General features: G+C 41.7%; 2 protein-coding genes across 8 annotated transcripts; both read right to left on the reverse strand.

The window, feature by feature from the left end:
• Positions 1–268: 268 nt before the first annotated feature.
• On the reverse strand, positions 269–13219 carry LOC124327021 (MAP/microtubule affinity-regulating kinase 3-like). Of its 7 annotated transcripts, none has more exons than XM_046785814.1 (18): positions 12923–13218; positions 12181–12355; positions 11177–11212; positions 9468–9668; positions 9001–9054; positions 8567–8615; positions 8342–8478; positions 8196–8252; positions 7983–8118; positions 7652–7872; positions 7308–7520; positions 6676–7228; positions 6026–6227; positions 5104–5217; positions 4201–4485; positions 3499–3604; positions 2106–2210; positions 269–1751 (listed from the first exon to the last, which is right to left on the reverse strand). In XM_046785814.1, exons 2-18 carry the CDS (start codon positions 12253–12255, stop codon positions 1638–1640), a joined length of 2658 nt encoding a protein of 885 aa, XP_046641770.1. In that variant the 5' UTR covers positions 12256–12355; positions 12923–13218; the 3' UTR covers positions 269–1637. The 7 variants fall into 7 exon arrangements, with proteins under 7 accessions (XP_046641770.1, XP_046641769.1, XP_046641772.1 ...); XM_046785813.1 differs by having other exon boundaries at positions 3499–3607; XM_046785816.1 differs by lacking the exon at positions 11177–11212 and having other exon boundaries at positions 3499–3607; positions 12923–13219.
• Positions 13220–16526: 3307 nt separating this feature from the next.
• On the reverse strand, positions 16527–22778 carry LOC124326996 (centrosomal protein of 164 kDa-like). The gene is made up of 8 exons (XM_046785765.1): positions 22421–22778; positions 22172–22291; positions 20327–20438; positions 20121–20254; positions 19917–20050; positions 17331–19850; positions 17069–17255; positions 16527–16996 (listed from the first exon to the last, which is right to left on the reverse strand). Exons 2-8 carry the CDS (start codon positions 22251–22253, stop codon positions 16836–16838), a joined length of 3330 nt encoding a protein of 1109 aa, XP_046641721.1. The 5' UTR covers positions 22254–22291; positions 22421–22778; the 3' UTR covers positions 16527–16835.
• Between the last annotated feature and the right edge of the window lie 17 nt (positions 22779–22795).

Raw genomic sequence — 22795 nt, forward strand, 5'->3', positions numbered from 1 at the left:
AGTGCACACAGGAATGGATGTTCCCCTCATCCTAAATTTTTTTGAATCCTTTTTTTTTGTTTCAAACAGTTAAAGCGACGTAGAAAACCTTCAGAGGGGACGTGATATTTAAACTATTTGCAAAAAAAAAAAAAAAAATTCGGGAAGTGGGGGAATTGGGCAAGGAGTTACGGATCTTAAACGCAAGGTGAAAACGACTCCATCGTTCGTTTTTTTCCATCGGCTCAAAAAAGGAATGAGGAGAAATTAAAGAAAAGAAAAATAAATCAACCGAGAAAAAGGGGATGATATTTTTAAAGATGAATTTTCAACGATGAGGATAATCGCGTACAGCTCATTTCTCATAAAGATACGGTGCAGCAGGTCAGAAACATAATGTGGGCGACGAAGGAGAGTGACGGGGGAGGGTGGTGGTGAAAAATTATTATAATAATAAATGATATTAATATTAATCATTAAAAAACATCCGAGTGGGAGAGGGAAAGTTGTGAAACAAAACGGTAGGTTAATCAGCAGACCAGAGTACGAAAAAAAAGTAGAGGTACTACCGATACCCTAGGATTTGTCCAATTTCACTACACACTGTGAGCTACACAACAAGAAAAAAATGAAGGGGAAGTGGAAGTGGAAGAGAAGGAGGAGGAATCGGAAGGAACAGAGAAAAAGAACATGTGATAAAGAGAGAGAATACCGAATCTACACCATCATTAGCTAGCAGCGCGCCCTTTAAACCTCCCCCTTACACACTTTCTCTCTTGTCTCGCATACGCACTTACATTCGCACACAATTGGCTATACACATTTCAAAATTGAAAAGAAAAATTCATGATGAAGGGAGGGAAGGGGGAATTATTCAATGCAATTGCTAGAGCAACGCAAGTCCATCCTATATAGTAATATAGACGGAAAAATATTGAAGGGACAAATCGTGTGAGGGATGGAAGAGAAGAGAGGCGTGTGGGTGTCGTATGTCAATCTGGAGCGCCACGGCTGCGTTGCGCCTCGGTTGGTTAGCGATGGACGAATTTGGGTGAACATTAAAAGCTACACGCTTGCTTTGTTCCTTGAAGAGAAAATGAAGGAAGAAGTTGGAGGGGGACACACGAAAAGAAAAAAAAAAGTCATTGCAATGCTGGACATAATCATGGGCAACAAGTTGGAGGAAACATGACAGCGGTAAAAAGGACTGAGGAAACGTTGGCAGGGCAAAGGGAATTAATAGAGAGGAGAGAAAGAAAGAACAGAAGAAGAGAACAGAGAAAGGGTTTTTATTTCCGGGATGTTTGTTGGGTGTGGATGGGCCGGTGTATAGCTTAAGTTGAGAAGCACCAATTCCAGCCTTTTCCATTATGCCAACCAAAGAAGTTTTTCAACGTATCAAGGTGCTTAAAAAACCGAAAGAAAGAAAGAAAAAAAAAAAAAAACTGAGCGCTTATCATTTTTTTTTTCACTCGGAAACCGTGGACACCATTCAAGAGCTAGCTTGCGCGCCCCTCTTATTAAAAATGTTGTACAAGTATTAGAATATTTTTTTTTTCTTTTCCTTTTGCTTAAACTTTGTTTTCTTTTTCTTTCTTTTTTCTTTCTTTCTATCTTCAATCGTGCTCTGAGTCGGAATTATCAGAGACGTCTGGTAGTCACAGTTTCAGTTCGTTGGCTATTTTAGAAGCAATATTTTTGAATCCAATCGACGTTCCAGAGATGCGCTTGAAGCGAACACCGTTCAGGGAGAGGCGAGGTAGTTTGCATACCTAAAGAAATGAATGAACAAACAATTTTAGAACACTAAAATAAAACGGGAAAACCATGTCAAAGGACCACCCGGCAAGTTGGGCAATCCCAGAGGCGCTCAAAATAAACTATTCAAAGCAGGCTCTCACTCGCTCCTACTCTTGAAAAAAATTCTTCGTTTTCCAAACAGCAAACACATTTGCGCTCTGGATTCGATTCATATCTCTCTCCATTTGAATGGCCATGAACTAATGGCTTCTTTCCTTAATTGTGAACTCACAACAGTTCACTCCCGAGCAGAAGGAAAGAGGACAGAAAACAAGAACGAGAAAACAAAAAGAAACATACACGGTGGCGAAGGTCAAACATTTTACCTCGATTTCCCATTGGACAAGGGAGTCGGTATTTGGGTCGCCGTGGACGCAGAGGAGGAGGTACCTCTCGCGTTGTTCGTAGTCGCAGTTGTTGGCGTCAAGAACCTTTAGATATGAACCGCAATTGGCCGATGGAGAGACAACGAGACAAAACAAATGTCAAAAAGATTAATGACGCAAATCGAACGAAAATTGCGACAGCTTTAAGCAATGTCGTACAAGTGTTTTTGGGGGGACACGAAGAGACAGGAAAAGCTATCGACCGTCTTAAGTACCAAAAGAACTAAGAAAAAAAAAATACTTCTAATGTGTAACAACCAACAATTAGGATAGAAAAAATGATGGAAACCTGCCCGGCTTTTGTATATTTTTGATAAATTTTCTTATTCATCAATTCGGTTTTGCTTATACGTAAACTTGTTTCGTATTTACTTCTTTATTTAACTTAAGAGAGAGAGGAAATAAATAAAAGTTTCGACGAATACAAAATAAATAAAGAAGTAAACATATTGGAGCTACGAAACATAATCGTTTCTGCGTCACTGCTCGACCAACAAACGAAACAAGACTAACGGTTCGATTGAGATTGAAAGAAAATCGCATTCAGGTCAGTCAAAAACGAACCAATTCCTTTTTGAATGATTATAAAAAAATTGTCTTTTATGTCGATGGTTGCTGGAATAAAAAAAAATCAAGTATGAATGGTGTTTTGGAAAAGCCGGGGAGGTTTGGTGGACGATATGACGAAACTAACCCCCAGTCGGAAAATAACAAATGGCCCAACGGGTTAAAAAATTAAAGTGGAAAGGGGTTAAAAATAAAACAAGTTTAATGAATAAATAAAAAACAAATAACATAAAGAAATCTAAACAAAAAACCAAATGCCAATTATTATTTGTAACAACAAAAGCCAAATTAATAAATATTATGATTTTTTTCATTGAATAAAAGCTGACATTTACTCCACCTTCCTCCACCATCACCACACCACGAGCCAAATTGAAGAAAACCAGCCGTTTTTTTTTAAGAAAAAGAGAAAAAAAAAAGAAGAACGAAAAAGAGGATGTTTTACGGGGTTTTTAAATACGGAGAAATAGTTAGCATGCGAGGTCGGATGATGAGCAGTGGACAGTGTGGTCAATCATTTCTGATCAGTGGACAAGAGCCGAAAATGTAAAAATAAAAATCAATGGGGAAAAACAGGTGTCCAAATGAAACCAAAATTTAAATTAGGAAAAAAAAAAAAACGAGGAATGCTAGTCCAGTTCCAAAATAAATAAAAAGAAAATCCAAATTCAAAAAAAAAAAAAAAAGTTCCAATAGAATTCTACTAAGTACTGCCTTTTTGTGTGTGTGTGGCGTGATTTTTGTTTATATGGGGGAGTGTGAATACCTTGCGGATTTCCATCATGATTTCATTAGGGTCGCGCGAGGAAGTAGTCTTCATACTCCACGTGAAGCGTAGGGATCGCGGCTTCACTTGGTCATCATTTACGTTACTACTGTAAATAACACACCCCATATCTAAGATAAACTTTCTTTTGACAGTGATTGCCAACGTGTTTCTCTCTTTGTCAAAGATCCAAAACAACAATGACAACAAGGAAGTCAAACAAATACCAAAATGAAAAGAAAAAAAAAATAGAAGACAACATGGAGCGCTTTTCTTACTATGTCTTTACGAACAAAAGTTAACTGTTTCATTTCTTGTGTTTAACCATCAATCTGAACCAGACTCTCCTTTGCTTCACATCCGACAAGAGGGGGGAAAAAAAGGCGACAGACGATGGAATCATACTGGACAACGAAGCCAAAATTGAACAAAATTCAAAATCGAAACAAAACAAACTATTGATAATGAAAAAAAAAAGAATAAAAAATTCCAAAGAACGTCGATTTGGTCCCCACAACGTAATAGGTTAGAACAGCACGTGACTCTTGGATTGGTGTAAAGTGTAAAACAAAAAAGATATTCCTGTCGTTGTCGACTTTTTTTTGGTAACCCTCTTATTATGCGTCCGATACGTATAGGGCACAATTGTAAGTGCACCAACGTCCGATAAGAACAAAAACGACTAAGGCGGGATGAGCTCACCGTTTAGAGAAGCGCGAGGACAGCTTCGAGAAGAAGGAGGTGCGCGACGAAGGTCCCAAGCCGGACGAGTCGGCGCCAGCCATCCCTCCGCCGGCAGCACCTCCATAAGTGGCCGCCTGGTTTCTAGGGCGGTTTTGCCCGCTGTGGAATGTCGAACGACTGGGAACGTTACGGGGGAACTGTCCCGTCGTGAAACGGTTGGTGCTCGATCCTGACCCGGTGGGCGTGCCGGCACCGGATGATCCTCCCGCTGCGGTTGGTGCTCCACTCACGGTACGTCCAGCACTGGAAACGAATTACAACAAAGAGAAAAAAAATTCAATTAGAACAAGAATTTTTTACCAGTGTTTTTCGAAGTAAAATTATTTAAAAATATTATTCCAAGGTTCCAAGACCAGATAAAACATGTTTTGGCTCCTTCCACCAGCTCTGTGACGTTGAAAGAGAAAAAAGTACGAATGCATGAACAATATTTGTTATCAACCTTGAGAAACTCCGTTGACACCTGCGAAGCAAATACCATAATCTATGACACTGAGAGAGCATCGACAAATATAGTCACAACTACGCGGTCATTTACTGCTCTCCCATTCCCTTCAATCTGCCAACCACCAATTAGTGTGTTTTTAAGAAAGAAAGAAATGGAAAGATTAAAAACAGGAGACAAAAAAAAATAACAGTTGAACAAGGACAAGTATCAAATAAAAAAAAAAAAAGGAGACAACAAGAGAGACAAGGTGGAAGGAGTCACAAGGCAAACGTTAGTTAGCACATGAACGAGCACACCCGAATCCCCTGGATCCTCAAGATGAGCGCGAGCGACCGCTCTTTTTTCCCTTAGCAAAAGTTTTTATGTCTTGCGGTTTTCGATGGAAGGAGGAAATGAAGCAATAGTGAAACTACCTGATTCGAAGCGGATCGAGGGCGGGCGAGGCGCTCTCCGGACTGAGCTCGCTTCGCACCGCTGCTGAAATCGAGGCCGACTTGACGTGACCCTTGACTTTGGTCTCCGTCGCCCTGCCAGCGTGAGTGTGTGTATTCGAGCGCCGCCCCAAAACGTCAACAGCAGCAACATCAGCAGCAGTCAGTCAGACAAGATGTGAGGTAGCAAGAGAAGGATGCAGTTAAGAAAATGAACTACGGCACTTTGGAAAAGGGCAAGCCGACAGTTGGCGAGACAAATGTGTTAAGTGTCAAAAAGAAAGTGTGTGGTCACAACATTCACATACTCGCTACAAGACGGGAAGACGTTGAACGTGGGAGTTGTGAAGGGCGAAGGACGGAACAAAGAACAGAAAAATAAAATAAAATAAAAAAAAGCTAGCTAGCTAGCAGCAACAGCTCTGGGAAACTGACTGGTGTCCATGGAGCCGCCACTATGGCTCGCTAAGTAAGAACTCGCGTGACGTAGACAACTGAGTCATCAAATCAATACTTGCTGACACTCAATCTTGTATCACGGAACCTTTCTCCGATAGAGAAGAAGGACACATTTTGCGGGCCCAACGGTTGGATCCGCAAGGTGATATAAATAAAACACGCCAAAAAAAAACAGTCCCGTCGAGAAGTGAAATGGCAATCGATCAGGTAGGAACGGACCCGTTTTAAAACAAGAAAAAAACCCGAACTAAAACAAACACACTGAAAATAAAACGGAAACCTACGACACAACGCAATAATAGACACAAAGGAGAAGGGCAATAATTAAAACAACAACATGCAGTCGAAGGCAGAACTCTACAAATGAGACCTTTTTTCTTTCCCTCTTAATTTCATTACCACTAAAAATAAACCAAAAACAAAAGTTGAAGATCAAACGACTTACGTGGTAAGAGCGTCGCTGCCAATGGCATTGGTTTTCTCACTCGAGGAAGACTTTGATTCATAACCTATGGTTGAGCGGCGACCGACCGACGTTGTTCCTGGGCCCAGAGTACGATTAGCGTTGGCCGCCATCGTGTTCGATTTCGTTAATCCCCTCGGCTTGCCGAACAAGCTGCTACTTGGACTAGCAGCTCCGGCATTACCTATGGTTACATCAACAATCAAAAGTTCAATTTAGCGTTTGATCTCTAGAGTGCTGGAAACAGACACGAAGAGGACATGTAATAAACCAGGATACGATCTTCTCCCGTCAGTGACCACGATAATAGCCATGCCAAACGAAGATCACGATCCAAAAGCCTCTCCAAGTATAATTCCGGATATTTTTTTTCTCTAGAATTGTGATTGGACGGCGATCTTGGTCCGGCAAAAATCGAATAACACGGCCATCAATCTCGATGGATATCGCGAAATGAGATTGGATATCTTCCCCTCGCCAGAAAGCGATACATCCGTTAGTTCCCCTTTTTCTTACTTCCCTCTTCCCTCCTCCTCCTCCTTCCTTCCTTCCTTCCGGCCTGCCTTTCTTTCATTCATTCGAGGGAGGGGCAAGATTCTCGTGAACAAGACAGCGCAAGATGAAATACGTACCGGTTGGATTGGCAGTTGCATTTTTTATGGCAGCTGGCGAAGCCAGTGGCCGAACGCCCGTCGGGCCCCCACTCGAGGCGTTGCCCGCTCCAAGCCGAGCGGATGTCTCTTTAATGGTGGCCGAGTCAACCGTGTTTTGACGACGGAAAAAGTTGGTCGGCGCTACTCCGCTCGAACTGTGATTAGTGACCTGGGGCGTGGCGGCCGTTGAAGCACGATTGCCAGCCGTAGCGGTTGTCGCTCCGGCATTAGCACCGGAGGCAACAGCAGAGGCGGCACCCGAGGCACTGGCATTAGTGGCAGCTTCGCGCGTTTCACCACCCGACGACGCTCGACGACCCGTTTTGGACGAAGTAGCCGAAATAGAGCGGTGGACGCTTCTTTGGCCCCCAGTGGCGCTTACAGAGACGGTGGCCGTCCCAGATCCTGATTGGGAAGAATGGCCCGAAGAGGGCACAGAAGTCGGTCCGGAGGCAGCGGCCGCAGTGTCCGTTCGTGGAGGGACGCCCCGCAATGACAATGAGCTGCCTGACCGAGATCCGTCACTCTCCAACTAAAAAAAAAAAAAGGGAAATTTAAATAAATCATGTCATTCCCTTAAAAGGCAAACAAATATAAAGACTATCACGTACATCGGTCGATCTTCGTCCAAGAAGCAGATACGTGGCGAAGACGTCGTCATACTTTTGAGTTTTTAGAGAGTCTTCAATCTCCGTCCGACTGTAGCCCATGCCGACTAAAATTTCTATCCGTTTGAGGTCAGACAGATCAACTTCCGGTTCCGAGAAAGGTTTCAATTCGTCCTCTTCGTGCCCCATATTCATCCACTTGTCTTTCATGATCGCCTGCGCGGAACGGAACATCAAAAAAGAAAAAAAAGACAAGAGTCAGTCATCGATCAACCAAAGCCTCAAACCCACCCGTGGGGTTAGAAAAAAACAAAAAAAAAAGGGAATTCAGATACAAGGGCACTCACCTCAAGCGATGCTCGCTTCGTCGGATTTAGAACGAGAAACTTCTTGAGTAGATTTTCGCAGTCAGTCGACATGTAAAAAGGGATACGGTATTTTCCCCGCAGGACGCGCTCTCTCAGCTCCCGCAGCGTGGACCCGTCGAAGGGCAGCGAGCCGCTCACCAATGTGTACAAAATGACTCCCAGCGACCAAACATCTACTTCGGGCCCGTCGTATTTCTTTCCTGTAAACAACCAAACAAAATCAATAATGCAATTCAACATAAACAAATAAGGAAAAAGAAAAGAAAACGAAAGAAACGAGGAAATAAAGCGGGATGTGACGGTCATTTACCTTGGAAAAGTTCGGGAGCCGCATACGGTGGGCTACCACAAAACGTATCCAGCTTGCTTCCTGGCGTGAATTCGTTACTGAATCCAAAGTCGGCAATTTTGATATTCATTTCACTATCCAATAACAAATTTTCCGCCTGTTCACAGAGTGAAAAAAATTATTAAACTACGAGTTCAAATAATAGAGAAAGGGTTTTAGACGAAGCTCTATTACCTTCAGATCTCGATGGATGATTCTCTTCTGGTGGCAATACTGAACAGCAGATACTATCTGTTTTGTAATAAGAGGAACGATACATTAATGAGATTAGACATGTAAGCAACAATAATAAGACTGTGTTGCCCTTTTAGGATAATTACTTGTCTAAATTTTGCGCGTGCTTCTTTCTCTTTCATGCGTCCGTGAAGCACCAAATAATCAAAGACTTCGCCGCCGCTAGCATATTCCATAACAAGGTACAATGTCTTCTCAGTTTCTATCACTTGGAATAGTTTCACTAAAATTTGGAGAGGAAAAGGGGAGCATAACAAAAAAAATTAACTCAAGACTAAAGTAAAGGACAGCATTCAAATGATAAAATTTACCGATATTCGGGTGGTCCAGTATCTTCATAATTCGCACTTCTCTGAACAACTGAAAAAAGAAGAGAGAAAAACAAGATTAGAAACAAAATTAGACAGTGGTTTGCTAAATAGGCTAAAGAATTTGTAGGGTATCGCGAAAGAGCAATTTATTTTCTGAAGTGGCTTTTCTAATATCAAAAATCCCTCGAGCGTCTCGACCTCATCTCTTTTCTATTCTTTTTTTTTCGTATTTGGCTCGAAGGGGTAAACAAATGATAGAGTATTGCATTCATCTTGTCGTGCGGGCGAAAATTACAGGGCCAATGTACTTTCGAGACGAATCAGTGCGTCTCTCGAGGCACCCGTCGAAAGCCAAACCAAAACAAAAAGGTTGGATCAAAAAGTAGATGAGGGTGAGGGGAATCCTATAGAAGCAATAAGCATTGTTTGCTCACCTTTTGCAGGCTTCCCTGATTCAATTGGGTTTTATCGATGATCTTGATAGCCACCTGTGGATAAAAGGGGGAAAGAAAATAAGACTAACCGTTAGAACACATAAATGAGCCCCAACTGGGTCGAATAACCACAGGAAGAGGGTTTTCTTCACATTCTATCTCTGTTTCACACACACACACATACACACACACAAGAGACACAATCAAAACGGACACATGGACTGAAAAGCGCGTGAACCAAGTAAGGTAAAGGAACTCAATTAACGGCGCTGTCCCAACGACCGCCATTGGACACACGGCGTGTGTTGTTGTTGTTTTTTTTTTTTATTTCATGTGACCAACTGGTGGAAACAATCGAAGAAAAAAAAACGGCCGATGAACGGAGAAAGGTTACGGGAATCGAGAATAGGACGGAATCGTGAACCGTTGCAAACTGTAAAAACAATTAAAAAAAAAAGTCTCATCACCTCTTTGCCTGTTGGAATATGTTTTGCTAGTTTCACTTTGGCAAAATTTCCTTTGCCGATGGTTTTCAGTAATCGATATTTCCCGATGTGTGGTTCTTCCGAAGTACGCCTGGAGGAACTTCGAATAGACGCAGATGCGCTGCCGGAACCTCCGCCCCCTCCTCCTCCTCCTCCGCCGCCACCACTGCTGCCATCCGACCCCTGAAATTGAATCAAAATCAAAGAAACAAAAGGTTTAAGAAGATATCCATGCCAGAAACGCAAGTTGCTCACGTCATCCCACAAAAAACACGATTGGCACTGGCACGCAAGCAAGTCAGCAAAGCAAGAACAATCGCAACTTTTACATGACAGATTCCTTTAAATGTCATTCGCAGACTTCCGCAATTAAAACTAGGGAAGTCAATCAATCAACATTCCCTGTCCAATATCCACCAACCAAAATATCTGAATCCATAGAGAAAGAAGGAAGGAAATGGATAAATAAAAGACAAACATCGACCACCAAAAAAAGAAAAACGAAGAAGAAAAAAAAGTGACGCATCGTCTAGTGGTATGTGCAATCATGTAGCCGCAATGTCTCGCGAAACAAAGAAGAAAAAAGGACACATTGGGAATCGATGCATGAAGCTACAAACCATCTCCGAAAACAGTACCGCTCATTACAAAAGGAAAACAGAAAGACAAAACAAACCCCCTTCCCCCTCCCAAAAAAAACATGGTGCGAAACGCTTCCGTAAAAAAGGATTCGGGTTATTGTTATGGCTATTTCTTATTACACAAAAGGAAGAAAGTGGCCGTATATTGCCTGGCATTTAAGCTCCCACTCCTACAATCTAGCCTATTCTGCATAGGCTAAATGAGGGACCTTGACGGTTGTCGAGGATCAATCAGCAATGCCTCCGGTGATTCAAAGAACGATTTTGTGGAGAGCCAAGACTTGACCCTACCCTCGAAAAAATCCAAGGTTGAGTCGCTATGACGTCACGACGTCACACAAGACTGGTTGAGCCAGGCAAAAGTCTCGTCTTTTAACTTTTTTAAACTGCAGCTACGGTGTGATGGCTACCAGCTCCATAACTACAATTCCTCCACCTTAATGACAAAACCGAAAAGGTTTTGAGTGATAACTCGTTCTATGAATCGAGAAGTTCTGCAAGTTCCGGCTGCTAAGCTCACACAAAATAGTGAACATCTCGACCTTCATAATCCGAAAAGTTCTGTCTTGTTCTTTATCCCTTTTTTCTCTGCAAGTTTTCTTCCTTTCTTGATTGAAGGTACAAAGCACGCTTCTCCGGCTGGCTCGCGTCACCGTGAGCACCAAACGTCACGTGCACAAAGATAAGTAAGGACACCACAAGAAAAAATGAAAAAAACGGTTGATCACGCACCATCCATATGTTGACGAAAAATTTTATCTCTTCTGGGCCTCTTAATATATATATAAAAAACCCACTTGGCCCTACTGTCTCACTTTTGTGAACCCGTTTGCTAGCCAAAAACACAGGAAAGAATCTGGAGAAAAAGAATCAACACTTAAGAGAGCCGGATGCCCACAAAAAGCGAGAGAGAAAGAAAACAGCCCATTCCGCAAAATACTTGATATTTATGCTAGAAAAAGCCATGGACAAAAGATTACAGGATGCTTAAAAACAAAAGGGTTAGAACGAGACGGATGTGCTTAATTGAGATGATAATCTTTTCCTTACCGGTCGCAGAGGTGACTTGACCGGCGTAGTCTTGACCTACGAAAAAAAAGAAAAGAGGAAAGAAACAAAACAAAACAAAATGTTGGTAAATATGGAAGTGAAGGATGTAAAACAGAACCAAAAAGATAACAAAAAAAATGCACTGCGCACTGGGTAATTAAAAAGGGAAGATATTACAGCTGCCTTATTCCCCATTGCTGAATGCACTGAAGATAATGTTATCCAGAAAAGACACAGCTTGTGCACTCACACACCGAATCGCTCACAACGAAAGGCTTTTAATTTAACAAGCATGACTTTCCTTGAGAAAGTATAATTATTTACAAAGAAACAATTCCAGCTGGGTGGGTACTAAGAGGACGACAGAAGTGGCAAGTCTCGAGCGGTCGACCGCTCGTCCGACACTGAACAGGAAAACAGCACACAAAAGGTGTGGTTTTGGCAGCGAGGTTCTTTTTCCCGTCTTTTTTATCGTGCTTCGAAAATGCAATTGGGCCCAGCACAGCGTGTAGAGCCCGAGAGCTACAGTTCAACAACCTGCAACGCGTTACGGTGCTCAAACCGAATCTCGTCAGGTTAACAATGGGGATGGAATTGGGAGTTATTTTCGATATCACTCGATGACTATCGAATGAAGGTTATTTCCTCGCTTTGATTCTGAATCTTTCCTAGCAGGCAAGCTGGTGTGGATGAAATTTATACTTTCGCCAATTAAAACTGTCGGCACATGGAAACAAATCGGACACTGGAAATAAATTGTTATGGGAGGATGCCAAAACAAGGTTTCTAGTCTGTCAGACAGATTTTGGCACAATTTCGGTGAGTCACAACCACACCTGACAGCTCGAGCCTTTGCTCTTGTATATGATCACAAACGCGTTTGCTATTATTTGGATATCTCCACTTGTTTGAACCATCTCGCTTTCGTAAAAGAAACTCGGTGTAGTTTCTCAAAAACTTCGCCGGTCCAAGGTTATTATATACACTGAAGCATTTCTTGATACCTTGGCAGTGGAGACATGATCAGAAGGTAAGGATTCAGGAACAGTTGGCAGAGTAGTCCTCATCCCTGCTGACATGTTGTACCGGAACCAAGCAAAGCAAAAATGGTTTTCAGCTTCCAAATGTCAGTTACTAATTTACACTAATGAGCAGATCCAGTCACAAGGTACATATTCCCTGTAAATAAAAAAGAAATATTGAGTATGAGCATCATATTACAAATCAATTTTACACAACACAAGTTAAAGCAATAGCATCACACTCGTTCACCGATTCCAGTTTGACACATTATGCTGAATAATGCAACTTATGCAAGCATGTTCAAATAAGGACTACCAGTAAAATATTCAACCTCTATTTTGTCAAGATCAACATCTTCAAACATTTTCTTTTAACACTAGTCTGATAAGCTGTTTAAAGAAGGCCCAGCTGTTCAAGCAAACTGGTGATGAGACATCGGGATTCAAGCATCATGAATTATTCAAGCAACAACAACCAAGATATCTCATCCAATTACTGTTTTTGTTCAGTTTGAACACAAATTTGAGGGATAAACATTTAGTTAGCTGATATTCAACTGTAAGAATGTTGATGGCTTCTCAACACAACAATAGATGCTTCCCAATGCTATCAACAATACAAGCTGCAGATCTGTCACTGGTAGGACATCAACTTCCGGCGTCATTAAACTTTGGGCTGCGGATGAAAATTTGGATATAGCTTGTAAGAAATTTGAAAATTAACCTGACGAGCAGGGAGAGGGCTAGGCCGAGCTGGCAGAAACGACGGTTGATTTTTGTCGGTCACTCACGAACGTTCACGCGAGACAGATTCCCATCTCTTTGCACTAAACAGCATAACGATTCACGCAGACCTAACAGTTCACAGTCTTGACAAGGGACGGTTTGTTGAAACAATCTACAGCCAGATTAGCGAGTTAGAATCAGTGAAATATGAGCGTGAACGTTTGACCAGGTAGGGAAAGATGTCGTCCGCCCCTGCCCATGTCAAGTCAAGATGGCTGCTTGGAGGATGGGAACGACGATATTTTACTTTATTGAGCGCCACGCATCTCACAGCGTCCAACTGGTGCACAAACTAATGTACGGCAGGCAGAGACACCTAGCGTTTCACTACAAGTGCCTATTCTTCCAGCCAGACCAGGACATATTTTGGTGTCTGTTGGGAATGAGCAACGTCGACGGCCATACAAAATATAGGGGAAAAAAAGCCTCAAATTTTACCTTTACCTTTATGTAATCGATAGTTGTTTTTCCGCGATTGCTAGCATACCAATGAATCGACAATCAAATTTTTTGAGTTGAATGCAACAAATACGTTCAAAAACGATCTAATAATATCACAGATCGTTAGTTGAAAACAAAAATCCACGACTAGTTTAGCTTGGTTCTTAGGGGACAGGGGTGCAATCATCGCCTGTACAAGTTTTTAAAATATCCCCACCGATGCGCTGGGAAAGTATCCGACCTCCACTGAGAAAAAATAAAATAAAAAAGCGACACAATGGTTGGTCTTCGGCTTTCAAGTCTCAACTATCGATTCTTCGTCAGAGTCTTTCGTATTTCCTACCCCCCAGACAGCGGCATCCAAACCCGGCAGGATCCTTCTTTTCTTTTCTTTTTTTCTTTTCTTTTTCATTTAAGCATCAGCGTCGTAGATACATACCCATCTATGAACTTTTTTTTTAGGTATCTGGTAACCAGAGATGGTTAAACAAAAACATCATCTCAATGCACTGATCGTAAATAAAAAGAACTCGTCGAAAAAGGGATGCTAGGGCCTAAATATGAGACTCGTATTCAAACCTTCTCATATACGTAACTTTCTCTTTAAGTTGGTATAGGAGCTCCAAGGTAACATCTTTTGGAAATCGTTTCTCGAAAATCAATGCTTCTTTCCTTTTTTAAATAATGTTTTTGTTGCAAAAGTGCAATTCCCTCGTATCCGACGTCAAGCGGACTATGCTGTGCGTTTTCAAGCGTAAACTATTTTTGTGCAAGCGATTGAAAACCGATGAGCATATGTTGGGTACACTGCACAACTGGCAGGTTTCTTCAAATCGGCTGGCCAGTGTCGATGAATGGATTATAGTGAGAACTCGATAAATTCATGAATCCATTTCGCTATCCCAAAGGATTAAAAAGTGGGGATTTTGAAGCACATAAAAGGTTTCTCTCTGTGTGTAGATACTGGAAATTCACGCTGCAGTAACATGTGAAGCGTGTTTTGTTCGTTAAATTTATTTTAGCGATAAAAAAAGATATTTTTTTTACCTTGTAAAATATTTTAGGCTTCTCGCGTTTACTTTAATGCAATCAATAAAAACGTCCTTCACTAAAGCATTTAATAAGCTGAAAATAAGCATGAGTGACCTCTGAATAAATGCTAGACGACTTGGAGCCTTGGACGGAGTTTGATTTCAAGGTTCGCATCAGCTTCCATCATGAAAGATGATAATCGATATATCTTCTCTTAATAGCCGTCGAGATTATTTACGTATGCTGCGCTACGCTATACCACCCTTGGCCTTTTCATATTAATCTCGTGCTCTGTGCGAACGATTCGATGAATTCACAATTATTCATATTTTGAAGAAAGCCATCCAATGACTAAAAATAAAGCTGAACTGCCGCAAACCGACATTTCAACAACATGAATCAATAATTCCTTCTGAAGGACCAAGCGTTTTGGTGAAAAACAAACAGGCTCGTCTGTTATTACAAAGCGACCAAGTCCGCTGCTGAAAAAGAGAAGAATAGTAAACGTTATAATGCATAATCAAAATGCTAGCTGGGATTGTGCACTGGGCGCCATTCGGGTAGTACGTCTTGGGTACGGCTGGAAATTCACTGCACCCCGTATTTTTCGGGCTACATATGAATTCCGCCGACAACGCCCACTTCCTAGTTAAGAGTGGGCCTTAACTCGGGCCCCAGAGACTGGGCAAAAGATCACGCGTGATCACTACGTGAGGTACAGTATATAGTTGGATAGCTTGGGGACAGTACATGTACATAGACTGGTGGCTATAGATCATGCCACCACAGCAGTATGAGTCTTATACACCCAAACCTCATGCGTCACATCCCCTTTTGCTTTTTTTCTCTCTCTCGTCTATCGGCTTGTTTATTTGGATTTTTTTCTTTTTCGGCAAAGAGTTGGCGCACAAACACAACTTAGCGTGAGGTTGGTTCATAAATACTACGTCAAAGTCTAACAAAAAAGAATGTGAAGCACCATTGTGTGATGATGGACTTGATGAGAGAGCATCCTATATATAAATGATGTATGTGAAACTAGAATGCAATTCGATCCGGGGGGATACGTACGCGTGGGCTATACGTCATTGACAGCCCCATACTGCGCCCGATCACTATGTCGAGGACGTGCAATCAGATTTGCACAATACAAACAGGAAAAGCTGGCGTGGAATCGAGAAAACAAGACTTTCCCAACAGATTTCCTGGCGCAGTTTTATTGAGCCGTATAATCTGGTGAATGGATTCGACTTATTGACGTTGGTCTTTGAGCGTCACAGCCTATCAAAGACTAAACAATATTTTCTTTTTGTTCCAGCCGCGCTTAATATTTGCCATATCTCGTCTGCGATGACAGCTTGAACAGAGCGCATCAAACCGTTGCACGGAGCTAGCCAAGATAAAGATAGTTGCCAAGCTCGAACCATTTTCCCTTCTAAACGAAAGTTGTTTTAAAAGCGCCAATCAATAGGAAAGAAGCACCCAAGTGATCCAGCTGAGCTCTGCATGGCTAGAATACAATAAATACGTTATTGATGTTCAAGAAAAAAACGTCCTTTTACGAGAGGCTGAAAAGAAAGCTAGCTTTTTTTTTTGAGGACACTAGTTCCGTTTTATCTCCCAGTACCATCTCCTATTCTTAGTAACAACATAGGTTGTTGATGCGTCCAAACTGTCTATTGTTCTGATTTCTCTTGGCGATAACTTTCAACTTCATTGGATATTCAACCAGTCACCTAGAGTAAAAGACGCATGTAAGACCACAGGGGGAGGTCCGTATTGGTTAGACGGGGTCGCACGGGTATGTGAGTAACGACATTTTTCCGTTCTTTCCATCACCCCACCCAGCCCAACTCCCAAGAGGAAATGTCTATTCGTCGAGGGGGGAATGAATAAGAGTAGGGGGGGGGGGGAGAACTTCAATATAAACCAGCTAGGCGTATCGGATTTCAAAGTTCACACAGTGTTATGTTTGCTTATAAGCTGAATCGAAGCGAACATATACAAAGGTCAAAGTTGTTTCCCACCTTTATCGGAAGATCATTGAAATTTGAACTTTTTCTACAACCCATGTTATCCGCCATTTATTAAATTACTGCACTTTCCTTTCGAAAATTCTACAGAAATTCCAGACAAAGACACCGTCTTTTATCCTCGTTTCTTTTTTGGTAATTCGATCGCCGGATCTAACACCTCAAATTACGGAATCATTTAGAAAATGATTAATAGATCCCTAATAGACCATTTTTTTCCCATTATAAAAAGCTGATTACACATTTTGACTTTGATTGGTGAAAAAACAAACAAAAAGGTCATTATTAATAGTTTTAAAAAATAATAATGAAAAAAGCTTGGACGGTTAATACTGTTTTTGGCTGTCAAAGAAGGGGTTTGGAATGCTGGGTTTTGTTTTGTTGCAACCAGAGTTTCAGCGCTTGCGTACGTTCGGCTGTCGACCCACTAAAGGACCAGTGCAGAGGCACGCGATCATTAGTGATGAAGGACTGGGAGGACGACTGGGAGGGCATCCACAGCGGACCTAAATATTCAATATGCGTTGTTAATTAGGTTTCTGTTACAGCTGGCGAATCAAATAACACCACCATCTTACTTTGGTACGATAGGTACGATAGCGGTCTTGGACGTGGACCAATATGAGACCACACTTCCTGCAGATCGCCGCTTATTTTTTGAATGGAACTTAGTACCGTGTCCCACTCACCAGTTGAAATTGCACTACTTATTCCTGAAGTGGGTATGTCACCCATGGAATGGTCGGTCGACACATCTTCCATCCACTAGCGTAGGAAAAGAAAAGAAAAAACAAATAAGTTGTGTAAACGCAATATTTTTCATTTGAGAACAATGTTTACCGCTCTCCTAGGTGTTTGGCTTCTCGAAAGCAAATCGCGAGCTCGTTGAAAAGGTGCCGACTTTCTCCCACTTGAAACATCTCCTGTTGCGTGCAGGTTTGTCATCGACCGGCTTCTACCTCTGGAGTGACGCCAATCGGAAACAGAAGACGTGGTCGATGTCGCCGACTCGTCGGTGTCCAACCACCAAGGCTCTCGCTGAGCCTTGACGGGTGTGCTCTTTTTCCTTGTTGGTGGATTCTTTTGGAACGACAAGTTCTTCTGCTTGAGCAGCTGCATTTCCCGCTCAACGCGTGCCACCTGCTTCTGGAGGCTATCGCACTGGCATTGGATCCGCGAGTCTCGCCGAGGCGGTGGAGAGTCTCGGCTTTCCCAACGAGAATACGTTTCATTTTTAGAGGGATTCGATTCGCTAGTTCCAATTTCACCACACTTTAACAGAGGCGCCATTGGTTCCGTCGGAAGGCTATTGACCGGAATTGGCGGCTCTTCCGTTTGCACATTGGCGTCTTGGCGATCGACCAAGCGCTGTAGAAACGAACTGTTGCTCTGCAGTATCTCACTATTGAGTCGTGTTTGAACTTGGCGGGTTTTCTCCTCTACCAAGTGGGATAAAGTCTCTTCTAAACGAACAATTTCACGCTTGGCCAGCTCTTCTTTCTCCGACTTGGCATTTTCGACTAGTCTGCTCAAATTTTCCGTTCTCTGACGCTCGCTGGCTAACTCGTTTTCGAATTGCTTTTTTATTTGAGCAATTTCAGTGCTGAACCAGTTTTCTAGTTTTTTCTTCTCGTTTTCTAATGCTGATTCCATTTCTCTCTTCATCGTTAGCCAATCTTCTAGGGGTGGATTCTTCTTTTCGCTTGCATTTGGTGCATCCAATATTACATCATCTTTTATATGGATGGAATTCGTTACGGTTTCTTCAGTACACATGGCAGTTTGGGGACTTAACTGGGAGAAAGGCGCTGGAGGTAGTAGTAAATGGAATTGACTAGGTTCTTGTGTTGTGTTCAAATTGAGCTCACCATCTGACTGGACGAGATGATTTTGCGGTTCGACCGACTTTAATTCGGGTGTGACGAATTCAAATGGATCCAGACATACTGGGACTTTGGGGACGGTTTTTGGGTTGAATTCTTCTGGCAAAATAAATGTTTCTAGCGATTCGGAACGAGTCGAGCTGCGAGTTAATTTCGGAGGTCGACTTTTCGTTGCCAAATTTTTAAACTGTGCGTCCTCAACTACTTGAGGTTCAACTGTTAACTTTGACATTATTTGTGATTGTACACTGATTTCTTGAACTGCTTTTGCATTATCTTCTGTGGAAGGAACTGATTTTTGAACTTCTGGCAAATCTAATTCAGATGGGTTAACGGCTGTCAAGTCACTTTCCTTTATTTCATCTTGGATGGGCAAGATGAAGGCTTGGGCTGAAGTATTTTCACAAAACGTTGGCACATCCGTTTCAATTACTGGCAGTGCTTCAGGCACAGCGTTAGACTCGACAATCGATTCCGATACTGGGGAATTCATTTTAGCTTCATCTTCCGCCTGGTCTTGGAAATGATTAATTGGTATGGCAGTTTCATTTTCTTCAATGCCAACGTCTTCTCTCTTTTCAAAGACAGGCAAGGGACTCGGGCAGTATTCAGAATTAAAACACGTCACCATTTCATTAGTGTCCTCATTATCAACGAACCCAGTTGAAACTTTGACAGGCGATCCACTCGCAGAATTCAGTCCAAACGACGTGAAAGACACCTCCCATCTTTTTTCTTCGTACGTCGTGGGATAGCAGTTGACATCAGTGAGCGGTTTCAAGAATTCGGGATCGCCAACCAAGTCCAGAATATCTTCTGAACTGGAAGATTCTGATTTGTCGACCCCTTTAGTTTCTTCGGAACATTCCGGGGTGTACTGTCGAAATTGATTCGGTTCTAAATCAAAGTGAACATGTTTCTTTTCTGAATTGATGGCACTGGTTTGATCTGATTCGATTGGATTCGAGAGACAGGATTCGGATGACTCATTACTTTTGAGTCTCTGTGATGCTTTTTTCGCTGCTAGTCGCTCAGTAAAACTTACTCTAGGCTTTGATTGCTGAACCAAAGGCTCTTGTTCAGACTTGGAGATGGAACTTGCAGTGACTTCTTTCCCCGTACTTTGATCAATCGTTAACGGACTGATGGCTCTCTTTCCAGCTGAAGAGTAACGTGGAGGTTGTTTCACTTGTGATGTAGATAGACGGTGACTATCATCTTCTTTGGAATCAATTACACTACTGGAAAGTGGTATGACGGAATGGTTGAAAGGCGCTACAATTGTAGTTGGGCGGTCTCGATTTTCAAACAGAATATCACCAGGCAAAAGCGAAGATATTGGGTCGCTGGATTTGAATGTTGAAAAGGACACTTCTCTGACATGTTCATTGTGCAAGTTGGACGAACGAAAAGTAGGGAGGGGATTTGATAGCGTTCCTAAAGGATTCGCCGTTGGTGGAATTCGCTTTAATGGTGCCTACATAAAAAAAAGGAAGAGAATTAATGCAAAATTTTGTTTTGATGTTTTGAAGTGAAGTTTTACTAATGCTCTAGGAAGGGGATTTCGGACTGGTGAAATGCCTCCCGAAATGGAAGAAGAGAGGCTCCCAAATCCCTTTGTGCTGAAGCCACTTTCCATGGATTGTTCCGCTGATTCTCCTTCAGGATTTTCCCTTTCTACATTCAAGAATATGCTAGAATAAATTTAAATTCCAACTCAGTCTTTGCAACATAAATACTACATTACCAGCGCCTAAAATCGTTGGGTAGGAAAAATACTCTTTTGCCAAATTTCGGTGGATTTCTTCCAAAGGATGATGCCAAGTTGATTGGCCGTTCAGGGTATTTGAATAAAACCAGTGACCCGTTTGAGTATCAAGACTACCAAAACAAAAACACCGAACATGAAACTACAATTTGATTACATTTTTAAATAATAAATAATTGAATTACCATGGAAACCAATAGCGGGGCAGAGGTTGTAGGATCCAATCTCTTACCGAGGTCGCTAGTGTCGGATTAACTGAAAGGTCAATTCCTAAACGTTGACTGTATTCTTTAATATCTGCAAACACGAACGGAATGAATCAATAAACGCGCCAAAATACACACACAAAACACCTTATTGTTTGTTTGTTCGTTGGCAATAGTTTTTTTTCCCTAGTGTACATAAAAGCTTAGCAGTGTCCATACAATTTTTTTTTTTTTTTTTTTTTTCATTTGGGATAATAAGGGTAACCTAAAACGAGGTGATGCACGCGAATCGCACAGCAGGCCACGTGACTTCACATCCGGTGCTTATCAACAACGGAGGTTAAACACCATCAGCAGCAGTGCAGTGCAGCACGCTCATCTCCCCTTCCTATTTTGGCCGTTACTGCTGGCTCCATCCGCGCTCTACCCTTCTGCTTCTACCCCACTCCTCATTAATGAGCCGGTACCCTGCTCATCCGTCATCACCGTGAACCCTGGGAAAAGCTTTCGATTGTGCTAGCTAAGGCCAACCCTGGCCTTCAAAGTCTGGGAAAATTCTAGCAACAGTACAACGCAGGTTAAATGAGTCAGTAGCATGCGAGTTTTCGGATTGAGCAACACTCTGCAACTGCCAACAGACGGTTGGATTTAGCAGACAGACTACATGGCGTGACCAGCATCACATCAGCCCACAGTTCTTTACTGATGGCAAAGTTATATAGACATAATACCCGGAAACGAATTCGCAGCTGCATAATCGCCAGAAGACTAAGGATTACTCTAGGAATATTTTTCATACTCATCTAATAAAAAATAGTTCGCATTTTTTTTTAGAAAGGGGATAGGAACGAGCAGTCAGCACAACGATAAGGTTGACACATTCACAAAAAGCAGTGGCCATAAACGCATTGGTCATGCGGAGGTCGCGTGAACGGAAGCTTCGCGCGAGGGGAAGGTGCGAGTGGATGGAATAAGGCACGTTCGCGTACTATCACAGATGAGTACAGGGCGGTTGACTGGGATAGATCAATTTCATCATAAAATGTAAAAAAAAAAAAGCTATGTGGTCACGCGACTGTCGAATACTAATAAAAAGAGACAATACTGAACAGAAATAACCGGGATGGAGTCCGAACTCGTGTTAGACAGACTTATGGGGACCCTTCTTTTCGACAGACCTAACACCAAATCCCCCCCCCCCCCAAAAAAAAAACTCATTCAAAGTATAACTGAATTACCACAAACTACAGAAACATACAAAATATAACAATTTCTTGATTACAAAGTTAAATACTAATACAAATTATATTATTTACGAATGTAACAGTAAAACTTTAATCAGCGCTTCGCGTCGGAAGGATATGGGTAGCGAAATCTTTAATGAAGCTTTTTCATTTTCTTTCGGTTCATACATTACATACGCCATTGAGAGCGTCGCTCACTACAAATCGGTAACAGTAACACGGCTGCTTGTAATTAAAATAATGAACGGAATAGTTTTCCAGGAATGGGATAAGATAACGAGATTTGCAGGTCTAAGTAATAGACTCTAGGACAATTTAGACGGTGGTTAAACTGAAGTAATAGTACCAGCACCGAGATAAAAAATTTCGTGATTCGGTGCTATTACTTATTCCAACACATCGATAACTGGTACGAATTGCATACTAAACCAAGAGTCTTTATGCAAATTAAATTTTTTAAACGGAAATTCATTCAACTCAACCAAATCAATGACATTTTCATGCAAACTAACTTGCCATTAATCTTGCTAATAACATAATAGTATTTAAAAATAATGGTGAGATGGAAGCATAACTTTACCATTTTCTGAAACGTCAATGCAGTCATCAAAAAATTCTTCATACACGATGACTCTCTTAGAGGGTTTCAGTTTATCATTCATATTCTTTTATTTGTGTTCTTGCAGATCTTCATGTTTCTCTGTAATGTTAGTGAAACACAAACAGTTGTGAGCAAATGATAGAAATTAACAAAACAAAAACAAAGAGACAGATTTAGCAAAGTTGAACTACACAAAACATGCATTAGTATACATTTCAAAAAATTTACCTCATATTGAAAAATAATAGAAATATGTGAATGGGTCCTAATGTTGATCCAATAATATATGATACAACAAATTTGACCCCAACTTGTGTGTGACTAAGACTTTCAAACTTTTTGAGTTACAAGGCAAAAATTTTTCCTGATTTTTTGTAAAGAACTGTAAAAACACCCTCATCAACTACTCAAAAGATTCATAAACAGTGTCTCTAGTCACAGTAGCTACGAGAGCTCACACATGTTTTCAGGCGCTGTGACAGGACAGCTACAGCAGACACAGACGTCAAAAATGTGCATGGAACTCCATCTACAAGCAGTATGTCAAACTATGTTGTTGCCCATAATGTTCAAATTTTTTAAAAAGTTGTACGCCGTAAAACA

This window comes from Daphnia pulicaria, chromosome 2, assembly GCF_021234035.1.
Source record: "Daphnia pulicaria isolate SC F1-1A chromosome 2, SC_F0-13Bv2, whole genome shotgun sequence".
Classification (NCBI taxonomy): domain Eukaryota; kingdom Metazoa; phylum Arthropoda; class Branchiopoda; order Diplostraca; family Daphniidae; genus Daphnia; species Daphnia pulicaria.